The sequence below is a fragment of the Scyliorhinus canicula genome, chromosome 4 (genome assembly GCF_902713615.1).
Source record: "Scyliorhinus canicula chromosome 4, sScyCan1.1, whole genome shotgun sequence".
In the NCBI taxonomy this organism is placed as follows: Eukaryota; Metazoa; Chordata; class Chondrichthyes; order Carcharhiniformes; family Scyliorhinidae; genus Scyliorhinus; species Scyliorhinus canicula.
Window position 1 is genome coordinate 6,045,031 of NC_052149.1, and position 20,631 is coordinate 6,065,661.

General features: G+C 48.4%; 1 protein-coding gene across 7 annotated transcripts in view; it reads left to right on the forward strand.

Annotated features, from left to right (window-relative positions):
• LOC119964323 (mucolipin-3-like) overlaps nucleotides 1–17,819 on the forward strand; it is a 64,427-nt gene extending 46,608 nt beyond the window's left edge. For 4 of the 7 annotated variants that reach the window (XM_038793628.1, XM_038793629.1, XM_038793627.1 and 1 more), the window contains exons 9-13: nucleotides 82–231; nucleotides 3,449–3,760; nucleotides 5,262–5,468; nucleotides 8,125–8,252; nucleotides 17,003–17,819. In XM_038793628.1, the coding sequence (XP_038649556.1) occupies nucleotides 82–231; nucleotides 3,449–3,760; nucleotides 5,262–5,468; nucleotides 8,125–8,252; nucleotides 17,003–17,021 (816 nt within the window). In that variant the 3' untranslated portion in view covers nucleotides 17,022–17,819. Of the gene's footprint in view, nucleotides 1–81; nucleotides 232–3,448; nucleotides 3,761–5,261; nucleotides 5,469–8,124; nucleotides 8,257–17,002 lie in introns of those variants that run through there. The other 3 variants (XM_038793630.1, XM_038793632.1, XM_038793631.1) reach the window with 2 other exon arrangements.
• Nucleotides 17,820–20,631: the final 2,812 nt, after the last annotated feature.

Sequence of the window (20,631 nt, forward strand, 5' to 3'; positions counted from 1 at the left end):
GTGTTGAATAAGGATTTGCTTTGCTGTAATTCTGCTGCCAAAACTGACCCGCCAGTAACTGCTGCTGCTCTTCCACTCCAGGAGTTTGTGGACTTCTTCTTGCTCCACTATAACAAAGCTGTGACGTGGAGCGACCGCATGGAGTTTGTGAATGGCTGGTACATTCTCATCATCGTTAGCGACTTGCTGACGATCGTTGGATCTGTCCTCAAACTGGAAATTGAAACCAAGGTACGGGAAAGGAACCAGGAGTCCAGCCTGGTGCTTGAACATAAGATAGGAGCAGACCATTCGGCCCATTTGGTCTGCTCTAACACTCAATATGATCCTGGACTTCAACTCTCCATAATCCCTGATTCTCTAAGAGACCAAAGATCTGTCTGTCCGCAGAGAATTGAGATTCACAAACCATTGAGTGAAGAGGATTCTCCTTATCTCAGTCCGACACGGTCGGACCCCTGTCGTGCAAAGCTGCCACCTGCCTTCCAGATTCCCCAGCCAAAGGATATGGTTTCTCGAGGCCCCCTCCCCTCAGAATCTTGTTTGTTGAGATTGCCTCATTCTTCCAAACTCCAGAGTTTACAGACCCAATTTACTCAGCCTCTCATAGGACGGGCCCCTCATCCCCGGAAATCGTTGCTGTGCCCCCTGTAAAGCATGTCTGTCCTCCAATGGGGAGTGGTAACAGTGGTTTTGTTAGCACTGCTGCCTCACAACACCAGGGATCCAGGTTAAATTCCGGCCTTGGGTGACTGTGCGGAGTCTGCACGTTCTCCCCGTGTCTGCGTGGGTTTCCTCCGAATGCTCCGGTTTCCTCCCGCAGTCCAAAGATGTGCAGGTTAGGTGGATTGGCCACGCTAAATTGCCCCTTAATTGGGAAAAAAAGAATTGGGTACTCTAAATTTATTTTCTTAAAGTATTCAAAGATGTGTAGGTTAGGTGGGGTTATGGGGATAGGGTAGAGAAGTGGACTTGGTAGGGTGATCTTTCAGGGGGCTGGTGCAGATTTGATGGGCTGAATGGCTTCCTCCTGCTCGATAGGGATTCTATGTTTCTGGGCTAGTAATGTAGCCACGTGAAGTAATCCTTTGGATACTTGGGAGACAGATACTCATCACATTTAAAAACACTTGGATGAGTATTTTGAAATGCCATAAACTAGAAAATGGGATTCGGCTGGAGAGCTCTATTTGCTCCACTGGCACAGGCTCAGTGGGCAACATGGCCTCCTTCTATGTAGCAGGTTTCAAGAGTTGAAATCCCATCATGACACCTGGGGAATTTCAATTCGGTAAATTCAATAAAAATGCCATCGAAGGAAGGAAGTCTGCCATCCTTGCCCGGTCTGGCCTACATGCGAGTCCAGACCCACAACAATGTGGTTTTCTCGTAAAAGCCCTCGGAAATGGCCCAGCAATCCACTCAATACAAGGACAAAGAGGGTTGGGCAACAAACATCACCCTGGCCAGCCACATGTGCATCCTGTGAATGAATTATAAAAAGTCAGAATGGTAAATGAAGAGTGGTTGCTGGGGCCCAGGCCTAGTCCATTGCTGCATTTAATCAATAGACTCTTGAGCTATGTTGAGTGGTCTTGCTCGTAAAAGTCGCCGCCAATGCCCGTTCCTCTTCAGTTGAGATGAACCACTTTGTGTGGAGGAGGTGTCGCCAGTAACGCCACGGAATTTCTGCTGGCCAATCAGTTTGTTAAAGTGGAGAAACTTGTTCCAGAACTCAACACAGAAGGAGGCCATTCATACTGGCAACCCTCTCTAGCAGTTAATGAACCCACATGCCAGGAGGGAATCCTTTAAAAAAAAATCTATCTTAAATTTGCCTTCCACACCTTGAATTGTTTGGCCCTGGCTCAATCTTACACCTTTTGAAGGATGGTGTTTGGCCATCCTGCCTGCAATGACTCTTTGAAAGGGTTATTCAATTAGTACTACTCCCCCTGTCTTTGCCCCATAGCTCTGCAAGTGTCTCCGTTTCAATCCCTGTGGTGGTATGAATGGGAGTGCTGGTTTCCCATTGGCTCTGGCTGGTCATGTGCCTCTCGTCTGATTGGCTGGGACTAGTCATGAGACTGCTCACCAATTGGTTGAGAGGCAAGTAGACCCCGCCTCCGAGGCGGGGTATAAGTACCCAGAGTTCCCGGCGGTCGGCCTTTCTCTGTAGTCGACCACCGGGCTAACATCTAGCTGATTAAAGCCCAAGTTTGGACCTTCATCATGCCTCGCGTCCAATTGATGGTACATCAATCCCTTTTGAAAGTTACAGTTTAAACTGCTCCCACCGCCCTTTCAGGTATCAGGTTTGAGGTCCTTGCTGCATTTAATTCAATTCTCCTTCTTTCAGCTTGGTTCTTTGACCAATTAATTTAAAACTATGCCCTTTTAAGTACTGAGCACCCCATTCTCTTGTTTCTCTCCGCTCCCATAAATGCAAACGGTTCTTATTGCTCCATCCCAGATTTTACTAATATTAAACAGCTCTTCCCCCTGTAAATCTCTACCCCCATCTCTGATTGGGGCTCCCAATGTACTGAGCTCCCTACGTCCTTTCATTTCCCACCCTATCCTGTGGCTTCTCCAAGTAACAGTGTCGATCGCTGTCAGCGAACGTACAAATCGTCTGTTCAGCTCAATCAAATTGTTTCAGTTGTACAGATCCAATCTCCTCAGTCTCTCACCGTTCTGCAATGTCGGTGATACCTGAATTCCCAAGGGTTGAACAAAGTGGATGAAGTAAAGGGTCCAAATTAGGGTTGTATTCCCCAGAAGTTCGAAGGGTGATTTGATTGAAGCTTGAAAATATTAAGGGGAACAGATAGACTAAAACTATTTCCACTGATTGGAGAGCCTGAATGTAGAGAGTTTGGTCTAAAAATTAGAGCCAGAAATTTCGGGAGTGAAATTTGGGAAACATTCAACGCACACAAGGATGGTAGAACTTGGGGAATCTCTTCCACAAATGGCAATTGATGCTAGATCAATTGTAAATTTTAAATCTGAAATTGATTGATGTTAAGCAAAGGTATTAAGGGGTGTGGGGCAAAGGCAGGTGAATAGTTTGCACATCTGCCTCGATCTCATTTCCGTTTTTAACTCATTCAGGGGCCGTGGGCGGCACTGGCTGGGCCAGCATTTATTGTCCATTTCTTATTGTCCTTGAACCAGATGGGGTTTTATAACAATTGACAATGGTTTCATGGTCAACATCAGACTTTTAATTCCAGATGTTTTGATTGAATTTGAATTCCACCGTGTGCTGAGGTGGGATTTGAACCGGGGTCCCCAAAGCATCACCCTGGGGGTCTCCATTTTCCCATTTGAAAGGTAGAACTAGGACAAGAGGTTGAGTGGCCTCCCCTGTTCCTAACAGCATCATAAATTCCTCCCTATGCAGTTTCACAAGCTCAAACTTTTCCTTTTCTTTTCCTTGCAGAGTTTTGCATCTTATGACGTCTGCAGTATTTTACTAGGCACGGCCACCTTGCTTGTTTGGGTTGGAGTCATCCGATACTTGGGCTTCTTTGAAAAGTATAACGTAAGAATTGGCAATTGGCTTTCTTTGTGTCACGTTGAAGGTCTTCTCTCTTGTGGAATTTTGACTTCCCTTTTGCTTTTATCGCAGGTTCTTATTTTAACGCTCCGAGCAGCCTTCCCAAATGTCATTCGGTTCTGCTGCTGTGCGTCTATGATTTACCTGGGTTACTGTTTCTGTGGGTGGATTGTACTGGGACCCTACCATCAAAAGGTGAGCAAGAGAGGAGCTATATTTTTTCTTTTACCTTTTTTTAAAAGTAAAACCCACTTGGGTTTTCTTAGTAATTGAAACTTGTCAAAGAAGGCCATTTGGCCCTTCTACCGGTACTGGTTTTTTTCTAAAATAGCAGCTATGCTTCACCCTGCATTCCTGCTTTTTGTCAGCAGCTATTCATCTCCAGAAACTTGTTCAACTCCCCTTTTTTCAAACCATTGCTTGCCTCAGGCAAAGCTTTGATAGACAAAGGAGATAAAATGTATTCCCTCTGGTGAGTGGGTCATCAGTCGGGTATCATGGATTCAAAGTCATTGGCAAAAGATCTAGATTGGAAGTGGAAAATTTCTTTCACTTGGAATTGTCAGGATTTGAAGTCTTTTTGGAGCTTCCCCTCCAAGTCACTCACCGCCCTAACTCGGAAATATATCGCCGTTCCTTCTCTTGTCACCTTGGTCAAAATCCTGGAACTCCCTTCTTCACGGCTTTGTGGGTGTCCCTGCAACACAGGGTCTCCGGGGTTTCGAGAAGGCCACTCGCCAAGGGCAGTTGGGGCTGGGTAATAGCTGCTTACATAACCAGCAACACCCACATCCCGTGACTGAATTTAAAAAAAAATTCCTGCGCTGAGTAGGAATCTAGATCTGATTATTGACCCACTGATCAGAGGGAGTACATTTCTCTCTCTCAACTCTATTAAAGCTTTCATCATCTTGAACCACCTTCAGCCCACGAAAAATGCGTCTAATCTTCCCAAAGTCTACTCTGACCTGAAGTTCCTCACCCCCGGTACACCTCCCCCAATTTGGTGCCCAATATTCCCGCTGAAGACCAAGTTGTAACGGGACCTCTTTTGCAGGGCCGGTTTTAAGCCTATTTGACCAATTTCATCAAATTGGGCCCCGCACCTTAAGGGGGCCCCGCGCCAGCGGCGACAGAGTTACCGTTTGAAGCCTTTTCTGTATTCTAAGAGGAACTATAGGGTAGTTTTTACTTTTGGGGAACGCACCGCATTACCGTTGACAAATCCTTCAGCCCTGCGCCGCCAAATCCTTCCGCCCGGGTAAGTAAGTTTCAAAATTTTAGTATATCAAGCATTTAATGTTTTTTTTTGGTTAAAGACGAGCATACTACACGAAATATAAACATACATAAATTTTTACTTTTGTAGAGTAGGGGCCCCGCCATCACTTTTCTAATTGGGCCCGCAATTCCTAGCACCGGCCCTGCTCTTTTGCGTTCTATTCATTTATTTATTTATTTATTTATTTATAACAAGATAACAGATGGGCTTTTTGTAGACTGCCTTCTCAAATTGCCCCCTCACTGCTTGAAGGATTTATGCGCATGAACACCACGATCTCTCTGCACCCCTCCTGCCGCACATTTCACGATCAAGAGCTGGCATGTGTGGCGGACAAAATCATTTGGATTTTTTTTTAGGGTGGTAATCTTACCTCGACAAACCAAGAATAATTGTGTGGTTCTCTTCTGACAGTTTCGTTCTTTGAATATGGTCTCTGAGTGCCTCTTCTCTTTGATCAACGGAGATGACATGTTTGCGACTTTTGCTGCAATGCAGGACAAGAGCTACATAGTCTGGGTGTTCAGTCGAGTCTATCTGTCCACATTCATCACCCTCTTCATTTACATGGTTCTCAGTCTCTTTATAGCCCTGATTACTGACACTTATGAAACAATTAAGGTAGGTGTAGTCCTCCTTGTCTTGCTGTCCACTATTTATAATGGTTAGGTTTCTTAGCCATCAAATGACGTTTAAATTTAGAATGTATTCAGAGGCTGTGTGCAGTTGAATGCTGAAGAGTGGGAATTTTTATATTCATTCATGGGATGTGATTGCTGCTGGCTAGGTCAGTGCGATAATTGCCCAACACTAATTGGGTGGCACGGTAGCACACGGTGGTTGGCACTGTTGCTTTGCAGCGCCAGGGTCCCAGGTTCGATTCCCAGCTTGGATCACACTGTGCGGAGTCTGCATGTTCTCCCCGTGTCTGAGCGGGTTTCCTCCGGGTGCTCCGATTTCCTCCTACAAGTCCAGAAAGACGTGCTGTTAGGTGAATTGGACTTTCTGAATTCTCCCTCTGTGTACCCGAACAGGCGCCGGAAGGTAGTGACTTGGGACTTTTCACAGTAACTTTATTGCAGTGTTAATGTAAGCCTAGTAACTTCATTACAGTGTTAATGTAAGCCTACTTGTGACAATAAAGATTATTATTATTATTATTAATTGCCCTTCAGAAAGTGGTAGTGAGCAGGGATGGACTGGCCATTGTGACAACTGATATTCAGGCGCTTGTATTTGTGTGTGTGTGGTATCATTTAAATTCAAGGGGTTAGCTGGGGTAATCACGAGAGCCAGGCTGGTTTTCAAAGCTGAATTGGTAGAGAGGTTTTCCCCACTGACGCTGTGGTTGTTTTCTCCGGTCTGGGGAATCGAGAACACGGGTACAAGTCTCAGGATTATTGGGCTGATTGTAAACTGCGACGAGGGTAAATTTCTTCAATCAGGGTTGTGGTTCCTTGGAATTTTCTATCTCCAGAGGGTTGTGAATGCTCCATTGCTGAATATATTTAAGGCCGGGACATCCTTGTGGGGAGGTGGTGTTGTTACAGGACTGGTGGTCCACAGACGCAGGGTAATATCCTGAGGTCTCTGGTTTGATCCCGCTGTGGCAGATGGTGGAAATTGAATCCAATAGATATCTGGAATTAAAAGTCGGTGACCATGAAACTATTGACATTTAAAAAAAAAACATTTAGGGAAGGAAATCTGCCATCCTTGCCTGATCTGGCCTACATGTGACACCAAACCCACAACGATGTGGTTGACTCTTAAATGGCCTCTGAAATGGCCGAGCAAGACATTCAGTTGTATCAAACTGTTACAAAGGAAAGAAACTGATCGCACCACGCAGCATCGACCCAGGCACCAGGAAACAACAACAGCAAGCCCAGCCCTGTTGACCTTGCAACGTCCTCCTTGCTAGCATCTGGGGGCTTGTGCCAAAACTGGGAGAACTGTCTTGACGGACTAGTCAAGCAACAGCCTGACAGAATCATACCTTACAGCAAATGTCCCAGACACAACGATCACCATCTCTATGTATGTCCTCTCCCAGTGGCAGTGGTGTACAGCCAGGAGGGAGTTGCCCTAAGAATCCTCAACAGCGACTATGGATCCCACTGTGGTGATATGCATCACTGTAGATATACAAGGGGTTAATGTAAGTGCACGTAGACTAGCTAGACACTAGAGGGAGCACCAGAGACATGACACACGGAGACTCAACCAATAGGTCAGTAAGATAGGACACGTCCAATGGGCATTCACGATACACAGGTGACACTACCACATCCCCTGTGGTACCAACCCATATATAAAGGACGCAGCACACATGATCTTCCTCTTTCCAGTGGAGACACACAGTGAGTACAGACGCAGGGTTAATTGAACATCACACCCACCACCTGGATTGTAGCAGACTGATTCGTCAGGCTGAGTAGCTATAGAAGGATTAACAGTAGAGGCGAACCCGAGGAGGAGAATTGTAAATAGTTAAATAAACGTGTTGAAGTTATCTCCACGTCTGAACCTTCCTTTGTCAGAACAAACATCAAGGAAGCAGCTTGTGCTACACCAAGAGCATAACAAGACACCCACAAAGTCTCATATGGAGAAATATGAGAAAACAATGCCCAATGACGGACAATAATATTAAATAATGTGGGGTGCGTGTCAGAGCAATTTACTGCCGATGAAGTACTTCCTAAGATGTTCTTTTTTGTTTTGCTGTGATCAGTGCTTCAGCTTGTGTGAAAGGTATCGTCGGTGTGGAGATGCCTTTTTCCAAGAGTTTACATCCCAATGTCAGGATTTTTATTTGTCCCTCCATCATCTTTGGTCTCAAATGTTGTATACAATGAGAAGGAGTTGGAGCTGGAAAAAGTTTGGGCTCTGATCATATTGGAGAATCTTTAGACTTTTAAACGTGGGATATGTGTAATCTATTTTTCAGTTGAACTGCACAACCTCTGTAACCGCGAGATTAATCTGATTTCTAGGCCGGGAATATTGAGAGAAACCTCTTTGACTTCTGGGTTGAAGTCTCTACTGTAGAGATTCAAGGTTAATGGGGGGGGTTGTTGGGTTACGGGTATAGGGTGGATACGTGGGTTTGGGTAGGGTGATCATGGCTCGGCACAACATTGAGGGCCGAAGGGCCTGTTCTGTGCTGTACTGTTCTATGTTCTAAGAGCCCATTGAATTTTGTTGGACAATGTAAAGTATTTGTTCTACATAGCTCAATGCTGACCAGTACGTATTTCCTTCTGCTCTTCAGCTTTACCAGCAGGTTGGCTTCCCTCAGACTGATTTGCGTGTTTTTATAGCGGAGTGCAAAGATCTGCCGGATTCTGGCAGGTACAGAGTGGAAGAGGTGTCGCTATCTCTCTCCTGCTGTTGCAACAGGTGAGTTGTTTCCTTGACAGTCAGTAACCCTTGTCCCAATCCTGACGTGTAACTATGAAACCTGCTTATACACCACAGATTGGGCCCCAGTTGGAGTTTTTGTGTTCAATTCTCGACACTGTACCTCAGGAAGGATGTCACAACCTTTAAGAGCGAGTATGGAGAAATTTGTTAGATTGGATTGGATTGGATTTGTTTATTGTCACGTGTACCGAGGTACAGTGAAAAGTATTTTTCTGCGAGCAGCTCAACAGATCATTAAGTACACGGGAAGAAAAGGGAATGAAAGAAAATACATAATAGGGCATCACAAGATATACAATGTAACTACGTAAGCACCAGCATCGGATGGAGCAGACAGGGTGTAGTGTTAATGAGGTCAGTCCATAAGAGGGTCATTTAGGAGTCTGGTGACAGTGGGGAAGAAGCTGTTTTTGAGTCTGTTCGTGCGTGTCCTCAGACTTCTGTCTCTCCTGCCCGATGGAAGAAGTTGGAAGAGAGTGTAAGCTGGGTGGGAAGGGGTCTTTGATTATGCTTCCAGGTGGCGGAGGTCAGGTCGGGTCGGGTCAAAAGGTCTCCAAGGATGTTCAAGCCTGCAAGAGAAGATAAAAGAGAGAGGTTAGTAATAATGTTAGTTTTAGAATTAATTTTTAAAAGATTAGAATGAGTATAAGTTAAGTTTAAAAAGTGGATCTGTTGGGGAGAGCTCGCAGAGAGTCGCCTCGCTCCGACGCCATCTTGGAAAGGAATGGGGTTGTGACATTATGATAAATGTACAGAACTGTAAGGGTTAATGTTATGTCCAAATCAACCACTAGAGGGTGCTAGATGCAGAACTATATAAGGCATCGATGCTAAGCCTTCTGGGAGAGAGTGTTGAGGAGAAAGCTAGAAACAGACTGTAGGAAAGATGGTGTGAGTGAGAGCAGATCATAGTTATTGTTTTAGTGTAGAGATTAATAGTAAATGAGTGTAGATTGTAATTGCAATAGTAAATGAATAGAAAATGAGTGTAGATTGTATGATTATTCTATGGGGCAGCACGGTGGTGCAATGGTTAGCACTGCTGCCTCACGGCACTGAGGTCCCAGGTTCGATCCCGGCTCTGGCTCACTGTCCGTGTGGAGTTTGCACATGCTCCCCGTGTTTGCGTGGGTTTCACCCCCACAACCCAAAGATGTGCAGGGTAAGTGGATTGACCATGCTAAATTGCCCCTTAATTGGAAAAAATGAATTGGGTACTCTAAATTTATAATTTAAAAAAAAACTGTTTATTATATCAGAGTAAGTGTCAAATCCAACTAAGTAGTGTAAATAAATATTTAGCTTTGTTTAATATAAAAGCTCGGTGTGGTCTTTGTGAACACTGCACCAACCATCTTGGATTAGAACCACCTAGAACACCACAGGGATTAGGGGTGGGACTTGCGTTATGTAGAGAAGATGGGATTGGTCTCCTAGGAACACAGAATGTTAAGGGAGATGCTCAAAATCATGGGCTGAGTAAATTCAGAGGAATAATTTCAGGTGGAATAAGGGGCAGTAATCAAACGGCACAGTATTTGCAGACGCAGGAAGGAGACTGAAAGGGAAAGATGCTTGTGTGTCAGGTTCCGATCTGGAGTGACCGACTGAAAGGGCAGAGGAAGTAGATTCAGTGGTAACTTTGCAAAGATGGTTTGAATAAATATTTGGGAGGGAAGTGTGGAGCTATGGGGAAAAGAGTGGGAAAGTGGAACTAATCGGATAGTGCATTCAAAGCATAGACACAATGGACCGCCTCCTTCTGTGCTTCAATTCTGTAAACCTACCTCATCCAACAGCTATGTATTCTGGAGAAGGGACATTGGACTCTAAGCGTTAACTCCAATGCTGCCAGACCCGAGTTTTATCCAGCATTTTCTGTTTTTATTTCCGCGCTCTGTTTCTATTTATACATTGCCACTATGCGAATGGTCAAAATGTTTTGGAGCTGAGCTCTGCGATAATTTTCGCTGGGCTTAACCCAGTTATGTTGCAATGCAAACCAGCAAACGGACTTCTGATTAGATGACGTTTTACAGCTTAACTTGAGTCAGACTTGGCACACAAGGGCGCAGGTGTTTAACCAGGAAAAATAGAGGGAAAAAGCAAAATACTGTGGATGCAGCACAGTAGCACAAGTGATTAGCACTGTGGCTTCACAGCGCCAGGGTCCCAGGTTCGATTCCCCACTGGGTCACTCTCTGTGCGGAGTCTGCACATTCTCCCCCCCCCCCCCCCCCCCCCCCCGCCGTGTCTGCGTGGGTTTCCTCCGGGTGCTCCGGTTTCCTCCCACAGTCCAGGTTAGGTGGATTGGCCATGATAAATAGTCCTTAGTGACCAAAAAGGTTAGGAGGGGTTATTGGGTTACGGGGATAGGGTGGAAGTGAGGGCTTAAGTGGGTCGGTGCAGATTCGATGGGCCGAATGGCCTCCTTCTGCACAGTATGTTCTATGTGTTTCTGTCTGAAATCCAAACGGGGGGGGGGGGGATTAGAAATGCAACTCTGTGCTGCACTCCACAGACTTGCCCATGCAGCCCTGAAGAAACTGGCACCCTGACCAAGGGACAGATACAGACGGGAGTATTCTCAGAGGGAATGAGTGGTCATCAATGCAGAGGAGCTCACCTTTTTTAAAAAAAAAAAAAAAATCATCTTCTCGTGTGGTTCTTCAGAGTCAAATTTCAATTGATGATGCTGCTGTGAAGTGCCTTGATGTCCAGGCGGGAGGTCAAAGTGTCAGGGAACAGGTGGGGGGGAGGGGGGGGAGAAAGAGAGTCATGCGGGGTTAGGGACTGCAGGCCAGGCCAGGGCTGCCATGTATACCTGGTTGGCCACGGGAGGAGCCACCATGCTAACATGTCTGCTCCTTAGCCCCTGCAGACAATAGATTTTGATATCAAACCAGGAGTGATTGGTATCTGCCCAGCCACCAGCAGCCCTCGGGGATTCACTAAGACTGGACGAGGCAGAAGCTGCCCGGGGAGGACTCTGCAGTACCGGAGCCTTCCCCAGAGGAACAGGAGGCAGCTGGTGAGGATAGAGAGCCGGCCGCCCATCAGGCCGAGGAGGAGGTGTCTCAGAAGGCCAGTGTATACCGGTGGCAGGGCCTGTCTTATGAGGACCTGCCAGTCCGGCTAAGTAGGGAGACCGTGAGACATCTGTGCCGGATCATGGCACATCCGGAGTCGGGGGGGATAAGGGGGAGGATAGCCGATCCCGGTGGCCGTCAAGACGACGTTTGCTCTGAATGTTTTTGCAATGGGGTCCTTCCAGGTGCCGAGTGAGGACATGTCTGCAATCTCCCACAGATCTGTGCACAGATACATATGCACCATTACGGAGGCCCTAAATGCCCAGGTGACACAATACATCCTCCTGGATATAGACCAGGCTGCCCGGGCAGAGGTAATCGTCACCATCACCCGGATGCCCCAGGTCCAAGGGGTGATGGGGGTGGATGAGGAGATGCCCTTCACACTCCCTCAATGTACAGTTGGTGATGATCACCAGCAGCACGTCTACACCCGATGCCCAGGCAGTGCGCATAGTGCCTTCACCCTGGCACACAATGGTACCCAACTCATTCGTGGTGCTCCCCTGGGTGAGGGGTTGGCTTCTGGATGATGGGCTATTAGTTGCAGCTGTGGCTGATTACACCTATCTGGAGGTCACAGATCAACGTGGAGAACCATTATAACGAGGCCCATGCAGCCGCCAGGAGCGTAATTGAGAAGTGTATTGTGCTCAAGATGCGGTTCAGGTGCCTGGACTGTTCTGGTGGGGCCTCCCAATGCAGCCCTGGGAGAGACTCCCACATCGTGGTGGCCTGCTGTGTCGTCCTCAACAGAGGGAAAAGAGGGGCAGCATGTTTGAGGTGGATGAATGCCAGGCCCCCTCTGATGAGGAGGATGTGGAGGAGGGCCAGGGTGGGCAGGGCTTGAGATACCAGGCAGCCACAGGAGGCCGCACAGCATGAACACCATGGCTGCCGTACATCTGATTTCCTCCAGGTTCACCGACTAGGGGGCCTGGCCACCCCCGTGCTTCCTACCTGCCTCACAACAGGGGGCTGGTGCTGGCTGACAGTATCAGTAGGTCTGATCCATGCAATGGCGGATGATGATGACCCACTCTACGATGAGCTCTGATGCTCTGCGTCGTCCAACGAGGACTGACTCCTGCCCTCAGTAGCACTTTCTGACGTCTGCCAGTTGGTCCCTGCATGCGTGCTGTCCATTCTGTCTCATCGAACCCCTGGGGTGGCGAGGGTGGGGGTAGGGTCCAGGGTGGGGTTGGATATCAGGGCAGTGTGCGGTGGTGGGCCGTGCACAGGGCTGGCCCTACCATATGGTGCCCGATCATATCTGGCACACCTTCTGGCCCAGCACAGCCCGCCCCCCCCGCACCCTTCAGGCAAAGGACTGAGGCAGTGCGGAACGTTGGTGAACAGGTGTTTTGTTGTGTTATATACAAGTATTGTGCCCTAGACCCTATCATCACTAACCTGTGTGCATCACCACCCATGCCAACTTAACTGGTGTTTAACTTTCTCACTATGTGCCCATACGCCGCCTCTTGTGGCTCCACCAAGCGGACATCAGAAGTGGAGGTAACCTCTGCGTATCTGGCCCTTTGGCGACCCGGCCCAAATGGCCCCCGCAGTCTTCGCATGTGCCAAGGACAGGTGTGTTGGGGGTGGGAGGGGGTGCTCGGTGTTCTGGCACCTCCCCTGCAGGAGACATCAGCTTGGGACCAATTACTATCTTCTCCCTCGGGGTGCCCGATGCCCCCCGGGCTGCACCTTGGGACAGGGCGTGGTCGGAACGAGCTCCGCCATCACCTGAAGGCCTGCTCTCGACTCAAACCAGGATCCTCGTGGCCGTGCCATGTTCTTCTGTGACTGGCTCAGGTCAGCCGGTGCCAGGCCAATGCCCTCAACACCCACATCTATGACCCCATTGTGACTGGGCCAAGCTCTGGAACGTCACTGTAATGTCCATGTTCCTCTGGTACATGGCTGCCTGTGACATGGCCACCCTATCCTGTGGCTAGGCCAGTACCCGCACTGGATGCCCGAAGCATTGATCCTGGGCCTCCACTGTGGATGTCACCAGTGCGGTGTTGGTCTGTGTGGTAGATATGGTCGGTGCCGACTTATAATACACCTGAAGGCACAGGATGGTTGCTGACTCCCCCTAGTGGCTCTGAGACTGCATCTCCACGATCGCTGGGACCTCCCTTTCCAGAAGCTGCAGACCCATTTGGATGGCAGCTGGTCCCTGGCGTCTGGCCACCCTCGAGCCATCCGTCCCTCGGAGGTTCCTAACTCCACCTGATGCCCCGCAGCACGTGTGTGGTGCACAGCAGACAGTGTCCCAGGAGCTTCTTCATTGAAGTGCCCAGTGAGTGTCTCTGGGGATGGTGGAGGGTGTCAGTGACGGTTGTATCTCAAAGTCAGTGTTGTCCCTGGACATGTGCTCTGGGGTGTTGCGGGGTTGGTGTTGGGGGGTGTGGGTCATCAGCAGGTTCCTCCTTGTCACCAGATGAACCGCAGGATTGCGTCGGGGTGGTTGGGGGGGGGGGGGGGGGGGGGGGGAAGGGAACCGAACCCCCAGTTGGACCCACTTCAGTGCCAAGTGATCCTGCAAGACAAAAAACAAGACTCAGTGTGTGTGTATGACACACATGCCATAGAGACATCACAATTCATTGGGGGCTCATTTGCAACTTCAATGGCAAAGTCCACCTCAATGACTGCCCACCCTCCAACACTGCTGACCCGGTCCTCCTCTGTAATGGTGAAAGGTCCGTAGGTCCGGTGGGCCCACTCCAGATTTTGCTTTCTCTGCCCCTCCCTGTGGTTGTACTGGGGGGGGGGGGGGGAGTGAGACACTTGGACGTGGGCAGCACAAGTCCACAGCCAGTGTCCTGTGTGTGGGGCACCTGGCCATGGCAGGTGGTATGGGTGTTGGCATGTGGTGCAGAGTAGGGGTCGATCGCCCTCTCGGTGGGAGTGCTATGGGGGTTGGTGCCAGGCGCACGATGATGGTGGTGACTCACTCTGGCTGGCCTTGGGCCGTTGCCCACCCTTGCCCAGTGCTGCCTCCTGGTTTGCCTGGTGGGGGCCGCGTGGTGTGGGGGAGAAAGGGGTTTGGGACGGACGTTGGTGCCAGGGGCACAGAGATGGCGACTCACCTGGGCCACCCTGAGGAGTTTGTGCAGCTGGATAAAAGCTTTACATACGGAGGCTGGTGGGGTGAAATGTGAGAACGAGGGGGAATCATTGTTCTGGGAGGGAGTGGAGAGGACGAGGGTAGTGGCGCGGGAGATGGACCGCACACTGTTGAGGGCCCTGTCCACAACTGTAGATGGGGAATCATGGTTGAGGAAGAAGGAACACATTTTCGAAGCACCATTTTAGAAAGTGGTATCATCGGAACAAATGCGATAGAGACGAAGGAGTTGAGAAAAAGGGATGGAGTCCTTACAGGGTGTAGGGTGCGAAGAGCTGTAGCCCAGATAGCTGTGGGAGTCAGTGGGCTTGTTGTGGGTATTAGTGGATAGTCTATTGCCGGAAATTGAGGCAGAAAGATCAAGGAAAGGAAGGGAAGTGTCTGAATGGACCAGGTGAAAGTGATGGAGGGATGGAAACTGGAAGTGAAGTTGATGAATTTTTCCAGGTCTGGTCGAGAGCACCAAAAAGTCATCAATGTATCGATAAAGGAGCTGTAGGAGGGGACACGGGTAGGCCTGGGACAAGGAATATTCCACATTCCCTTAAAAAGGTAAGCGTAGCTGGGACCCCTGCGGGTACCCATTGCTACACCTTTGATTTGGAGAAAGTGAGATGAGTTAAAGGAGAAGTTGTTGAGAGAGGTTGTGTAGCTTCTGCCTGCACTACTGCTCGGTCCTGGCAGTGGGACCCACGGCCTCTGCCAGCTGCTCCCAGGCCTGGTTGACATCTGTGGGTGGGAGCTGCCTTCCCTCCCGGGGAACAGCGTGTCCTGCCTCTCCTCCACGGCATCCAGCAGTGTCTTCAGCTCTGCATCTGCAAATCCCGGGGCCACTCTCAGGTGGCATCTTCTTGGCTGGAATGCGAGTGTGTGTGGGGGGTGGAGCGTTTTTATGCAGCTCCAGCTTGTCTGGCACTCCTGTGCCAATCCCGATTCCAGCGAATCTGACACCAGCATCATTTGGAATTGCGCTAGTTCCCCGTGGCGCCAGTAGTGGCCTTTTAGCCCGTCCCAAATTGCTCCGGGGCCGTAGAAAACCAGCCATTCAGTTCCGGTGTCAGCACTTAGTCTCTGAAACCATCAGGTCTTTCAGTGATGTGCCCAGCTGGTGGGTGAGGCTGGTCACTCCTGGGAGAGACTGGTCTTGATCCACTGAAAAGCAGAACCACTTTTCAAAGTCGGTGGGGTGTATTGGCTTTGCCATTCTGATTCCTCAATATTGTAATAGACCCTTTTCGAGATGCCGACCACCACCTTCCAAAGCTTGAACGATAATCATTAGTTAGACTTTTTAAATTTGTTCTTGGATGTGGGTTTCGCTGGCTAGACCAGCATTTGTTAGCCACCCCGAATTGCCCTTGAGAAGATGGTGGTGGTGGTGGTGAGCTGCCTTCTTGAACCGCTCAGTCCCTGGGGTGTAGGTGCACCCACTGTGCTGCTAGGGAGAGAATTTGACCCAGTGACAGTGAAGGAACGGCGATATATTTCCAAGTCAGGATGGTGCGTGACTTGGAGGGGAACCTCCAGGTGGTGGGGTTCTGGTACCTGCTGCCTTTATCCTTCCAGCTGGCTGAGATGACGCGTTTGGAAGGAATAAACAAAAGATGGGACTGCGTTTTGTCAAGGGAGAATGCTTCACAACATTGATGTTCCCATTAGCTGACGGTACAAGGGGTGGGATTCTCTGACCCTGTGCCGGTTCAGAGAATTGGGGGGGGGGGGGGCGCATCACGCGACGCCGACCCCCGATTAATCCCGCTGGCGTCGTTCCCGTGTGGCTCTAACCGGCAGGACCTCTGCGTTCATGCTGCGGGGCCACTCTGGTGGGGGGAGAGGGGTATCCGACTCCGGGGTGGGGGCCTTGGCGGTGGCCTGGCCCGTGATAGGGGCCTACCGATCGGCGGGTGCGCTATTCCAGTGGGGGGCCTATGTTGCGTCGGGGCCGACGCAGCGAAGGCAACCAACGCGCATGCGCAAACTTACGCCAGCCGTGGCGCGAACTTGCGCCGGCTGTGGCGCGAATGCGTGAACTTGCGCCAGCCGTGGCGCGCATGCACGGACCCGTGCCGCCCGTGCTGACACCGGTATCGGCAGCTGGAGCTGCGTGAGGCTCTTCAATGCCGTGCTGGCCCCCTTGTGCGACGCAGAATCGCTGATCCTCGGGGCCAGATGACGCCGTTGTGAAACACTCCGGCGTTTACGACGACGTCAACACGTAGCCCCAGGATTGGAGAATCCCACCCAAGGATTTTGGGACCTGGAGTTAAGATTTTAAGATGTGCTGAGGCAGGGAGCTTTTTTATGGAGTGAGTGATAACGACCTGGAACTCAATGACTGTGGCGAAAGCAGACAGCAGAGATGATGAATGATTTCCAAAGGAAGTCGGATGGGCACTGGCAAGGATCCAGGGGGTAGAGTGTGACTATGACTGTATGATGAGAGCATGTTTGAAATGCAAATATTGTTTTGCATATTATTTGTTTTTTCTTAGGTCCGAAAATGGAGCTTAAGAGAGTAAAACCTTCGACCTGAATTTGTTCTGACAAAATGGAGAGTGACCCATCTAATTGACCAGGTTGGGATGCTGGTGAGAAAGAGAACATTTGTTTGCCGATCGATAGCTGACTTGTTTGAATACCGAAAGGTTCAGACCTAATTGGCGACTGGAAATTCTGCTTCGAAGAAATAATAAGCTGCCTAAGATAAATACCAATTTCTGCACGTTTACAATATTTTAAAAGTAAGGCGTCTAAGACTACTGATAAGATAATGGTACAGTTTTGCCCCTGGACAAGTGCTGTGATTGTCATAATAACTTTGAGGGTGACCAAAGTGTCTTCTAAAATGATGTAGAGCTGTGAAGTTCGTGTGCCAAGATGTGGATGTTCTTATGACTCTTAATTTGTGGGCTAACGTTGCCCATCTGGGGTTTTGGGAATTTGGGCCTGCCACTTTCTTGGGTGTAAATGACGTTTCTATCACACTGGTTGTAAAGCCTTTTACGGGCCCTGGAGCAAGGTTTCTGATGGATTACTGCTTGCGGGCATTGAAATAACGGTGATAATGGAGCAGCGGGGTGGGGGTGGGGGTGTGTGAATAAATATTTGCTTCGGATAATGTCATGAATCAAAATGTAGTCACGGAAATGGCAAAATGAACTAATTTGCAGCCCGAATTCAACTTTTTTTATGTGTTAAATCATATACATTATCAAAAATTAATATATGCTTGGTAAATCTTTATTGCAAATGTAAGTCAAAAAGGCTCATTTCTTTTTGGAAGTGAAATAAATTATCCTTTTTGGTTCACGTGGTGTCTTTCTTTCCTTATCCAGGAGGAGTCATTTAAATAGTTTGTGTCGCATCCTGTCGGCACTCCCAGTGTGTGGAATGTGCTCGCGTCGTGACGAGCAATCTCCAGTCCTTCAATCCACGATGCTTATAAATCCTGTCTCCTTACACTTTCAACACTCTGGTTGTCATGGTGTCAGCTGTCCAGACCCTAACCTCTTGAATTCCTTTCCTAAATGCCTCTTCCCATTAGTAATCCATCCATTGGCAGTGGTAACAGCAGAAGATCCCACCACAAGCCAACGCCAAGCCGCCTCCTGCTGCCAAGAAACACGCCGTGCGTGGGGAGGCCAGGGAATCTCGCCCCATGTTTTTGAGTAGCCTTTGGTCCTGTGTGTTGCTGTTCCTGCAGTGTGCTTTTATCAAGATTGTCTCACAGATGACCGACTATACAAAAAGATGTCAATTTATTTATTTTTTGCACCTGTTGCAAAACTAATGCATTTAAATTCCAAAGTAAACTCCTTGCTGCTTGGGATTCCACCGTGAACAGATGGTGAGAGTTGTTGTAGCTCTTTGAACTTGGGTAGGAATGGTGCCAGCTGGGGAATGTGCTGCTGATATATCTACTGATGCTTCACAGCATCTCCGCGTTGTTACAACACAGGAGGCCTGTCATGTCTGCCCTTGCAGCAATTTACCGAGTTTCATTCCGCCGTAAACTGCACATCCTTCCTTGTCAGATAATAATCCAATTCCCTTGATTGAACCTGCAGCCCCCACACACTCGGGCAGCGCGTTGGAGATTCAGGCACTTGGTGCATGAAGATCTTTTTTTACTCGTCTCCATTTCTTCTTCTGCCAATCACTCCCCCATCTGTGCCCTCCTGTTCTCAGTCCTTCACCAATGGGAACAGTTTCTCTATCTACTCTGGCCATTTGAACATCTCTATCTAATCTCCTCTGCCTTCTCCACTCCAAGGAAAGGAGTCCCAACTTCTCCAATCTATCCACATAACAAGTTTCTTCTAATAGGTATCTCCAATATCCTATTCACCTGAGGAAGGAGCTGTGCTCCGAAAGTTAGTGTTTGAAACAAACCTGTTGGGCTTTAACCTGGTGTTGTAAGACTTCTTTCTGTGCTCACCCCAGTCCAACGCCGGCATCTCCACATCATGGCTAAAAAAGCTATCCTACTTCGATATAATGAGACTAGAACGTTTTGATGTATAGATACAGGTATTATTCAGCAGCCACGATGTTCTGAACATGTAATCTAAAGAACAATAAAGAAACTTTGTAAAGTTCCTGAGCCCAGGTCATTTAACCCACAAAGTGCTTTACGAGCAATGTTACCTCTGGAGTTATCATTAGACAATGGCAGAAATATGGCAACCAATTTATATACAAAAAATCTCTGCACGGTAAATGACCGTTTTTAAAAAATATTGTTGTTTGCAAGATAAAAAGTGGCTTAGCAGGTAGGGAGAACTCACCTCTTTGAAAATAGTAAAATGAACTCTTACCTGGGAGGACTGAACAGGTTTTAATATCTTGTTTGAAGTAGATCTCAGTGCAGCACTCTGAGTCCCATACTGGGAGTGTTGACATGTCCTACAGTCTCCAGTGTGGGGCTACTCTGAGGCTAGAGTTTACCCACTGAGGTGACCGCTGGGTCGGAGGACGATAAGTAGCTGCAAAAAACCTTTTTTTTTTCCCCTGACAAGCCCAGTCTCCTGGAACGAGATGGGGTCTTCAGTGGCACCAGCTCCATAATTTACAATGAAGAGATGTCTGTGAAAATGCATGGTTACTTGTCTAAAATACACAGAGGCTGAGGAAAAACCTGATGTAATTTTACAACCCATAGGTCACACTTTATGATTACGATGGGATTTGTTTCATGAGCCAACTCTATAGCTGGCTGTTCAAAATGAGTTTAACTTCCGTGAATGCAGTTTTAGATATGTGTATGGAGTTGATGATCAAATAATCAAACATAGATTTGGGCGATGGTGCACAATAAAACTATTCCCCTCTTTGTTCACACTTCACTCAATATAGAAATGCCTTGAATCATCCGGTTGTTCCGCTAATTGCTATATTTAAGTTCCTTTTATACCAGAATAGCTACTTTCCACCCAGGTAACACTCTTTGGTTTCTTGTGTTGTAATATTACATTGCCCTTTCCCAATACAATTCAGACCAAGAATTGCTTACTTCACACCATCAGCAGAATCAAGGTCCAGGGGTTACCATTGACCAGAAACTGAACAGGGCTGAGCTTTGTAAACACCGTGACTACAAACACAGGCCAGAGGCTGGAGACTCTGAACGCAGTGTCTCATCTGACTCCCCAAAGGGGTTGGTTTAGCTCACTAGGGGCTGGTTTAGCTCACTAGGGGCTTGTTTAGCTCACTCAGCTAAATCGCTGGCTTACCAAACAGGCCAGCAGCACAGTTCGATCCCTAGACAGGTGCTGGAATGTGGTGACTAGGGGCTTTTCACAGTAACTTCATTGAAGCCTACTCGTGACAATAAGCGATTTTCATTTAATTTCAAAGCCATCTACATGTAACCAGGCACAAGTCAGGAGTGTGGTGGAATACTCTCCACTTGCCTGGATGAGTGCAGCTCCAACAACACTCAAACGCTTGACACCATCCAGGGGAAAAATGGCACCTGAATGGATACCCCACCCACCACTGTCAACATTCATTCCTTCCACCACTGCTGCACTTTATAATGATGTGGAGATGCCGGCGTTGGACTGGGGTGAGCACAGTAAGAAGTCTTACAACACCAGGTTAAAGTCCAACAGGTTTGTTT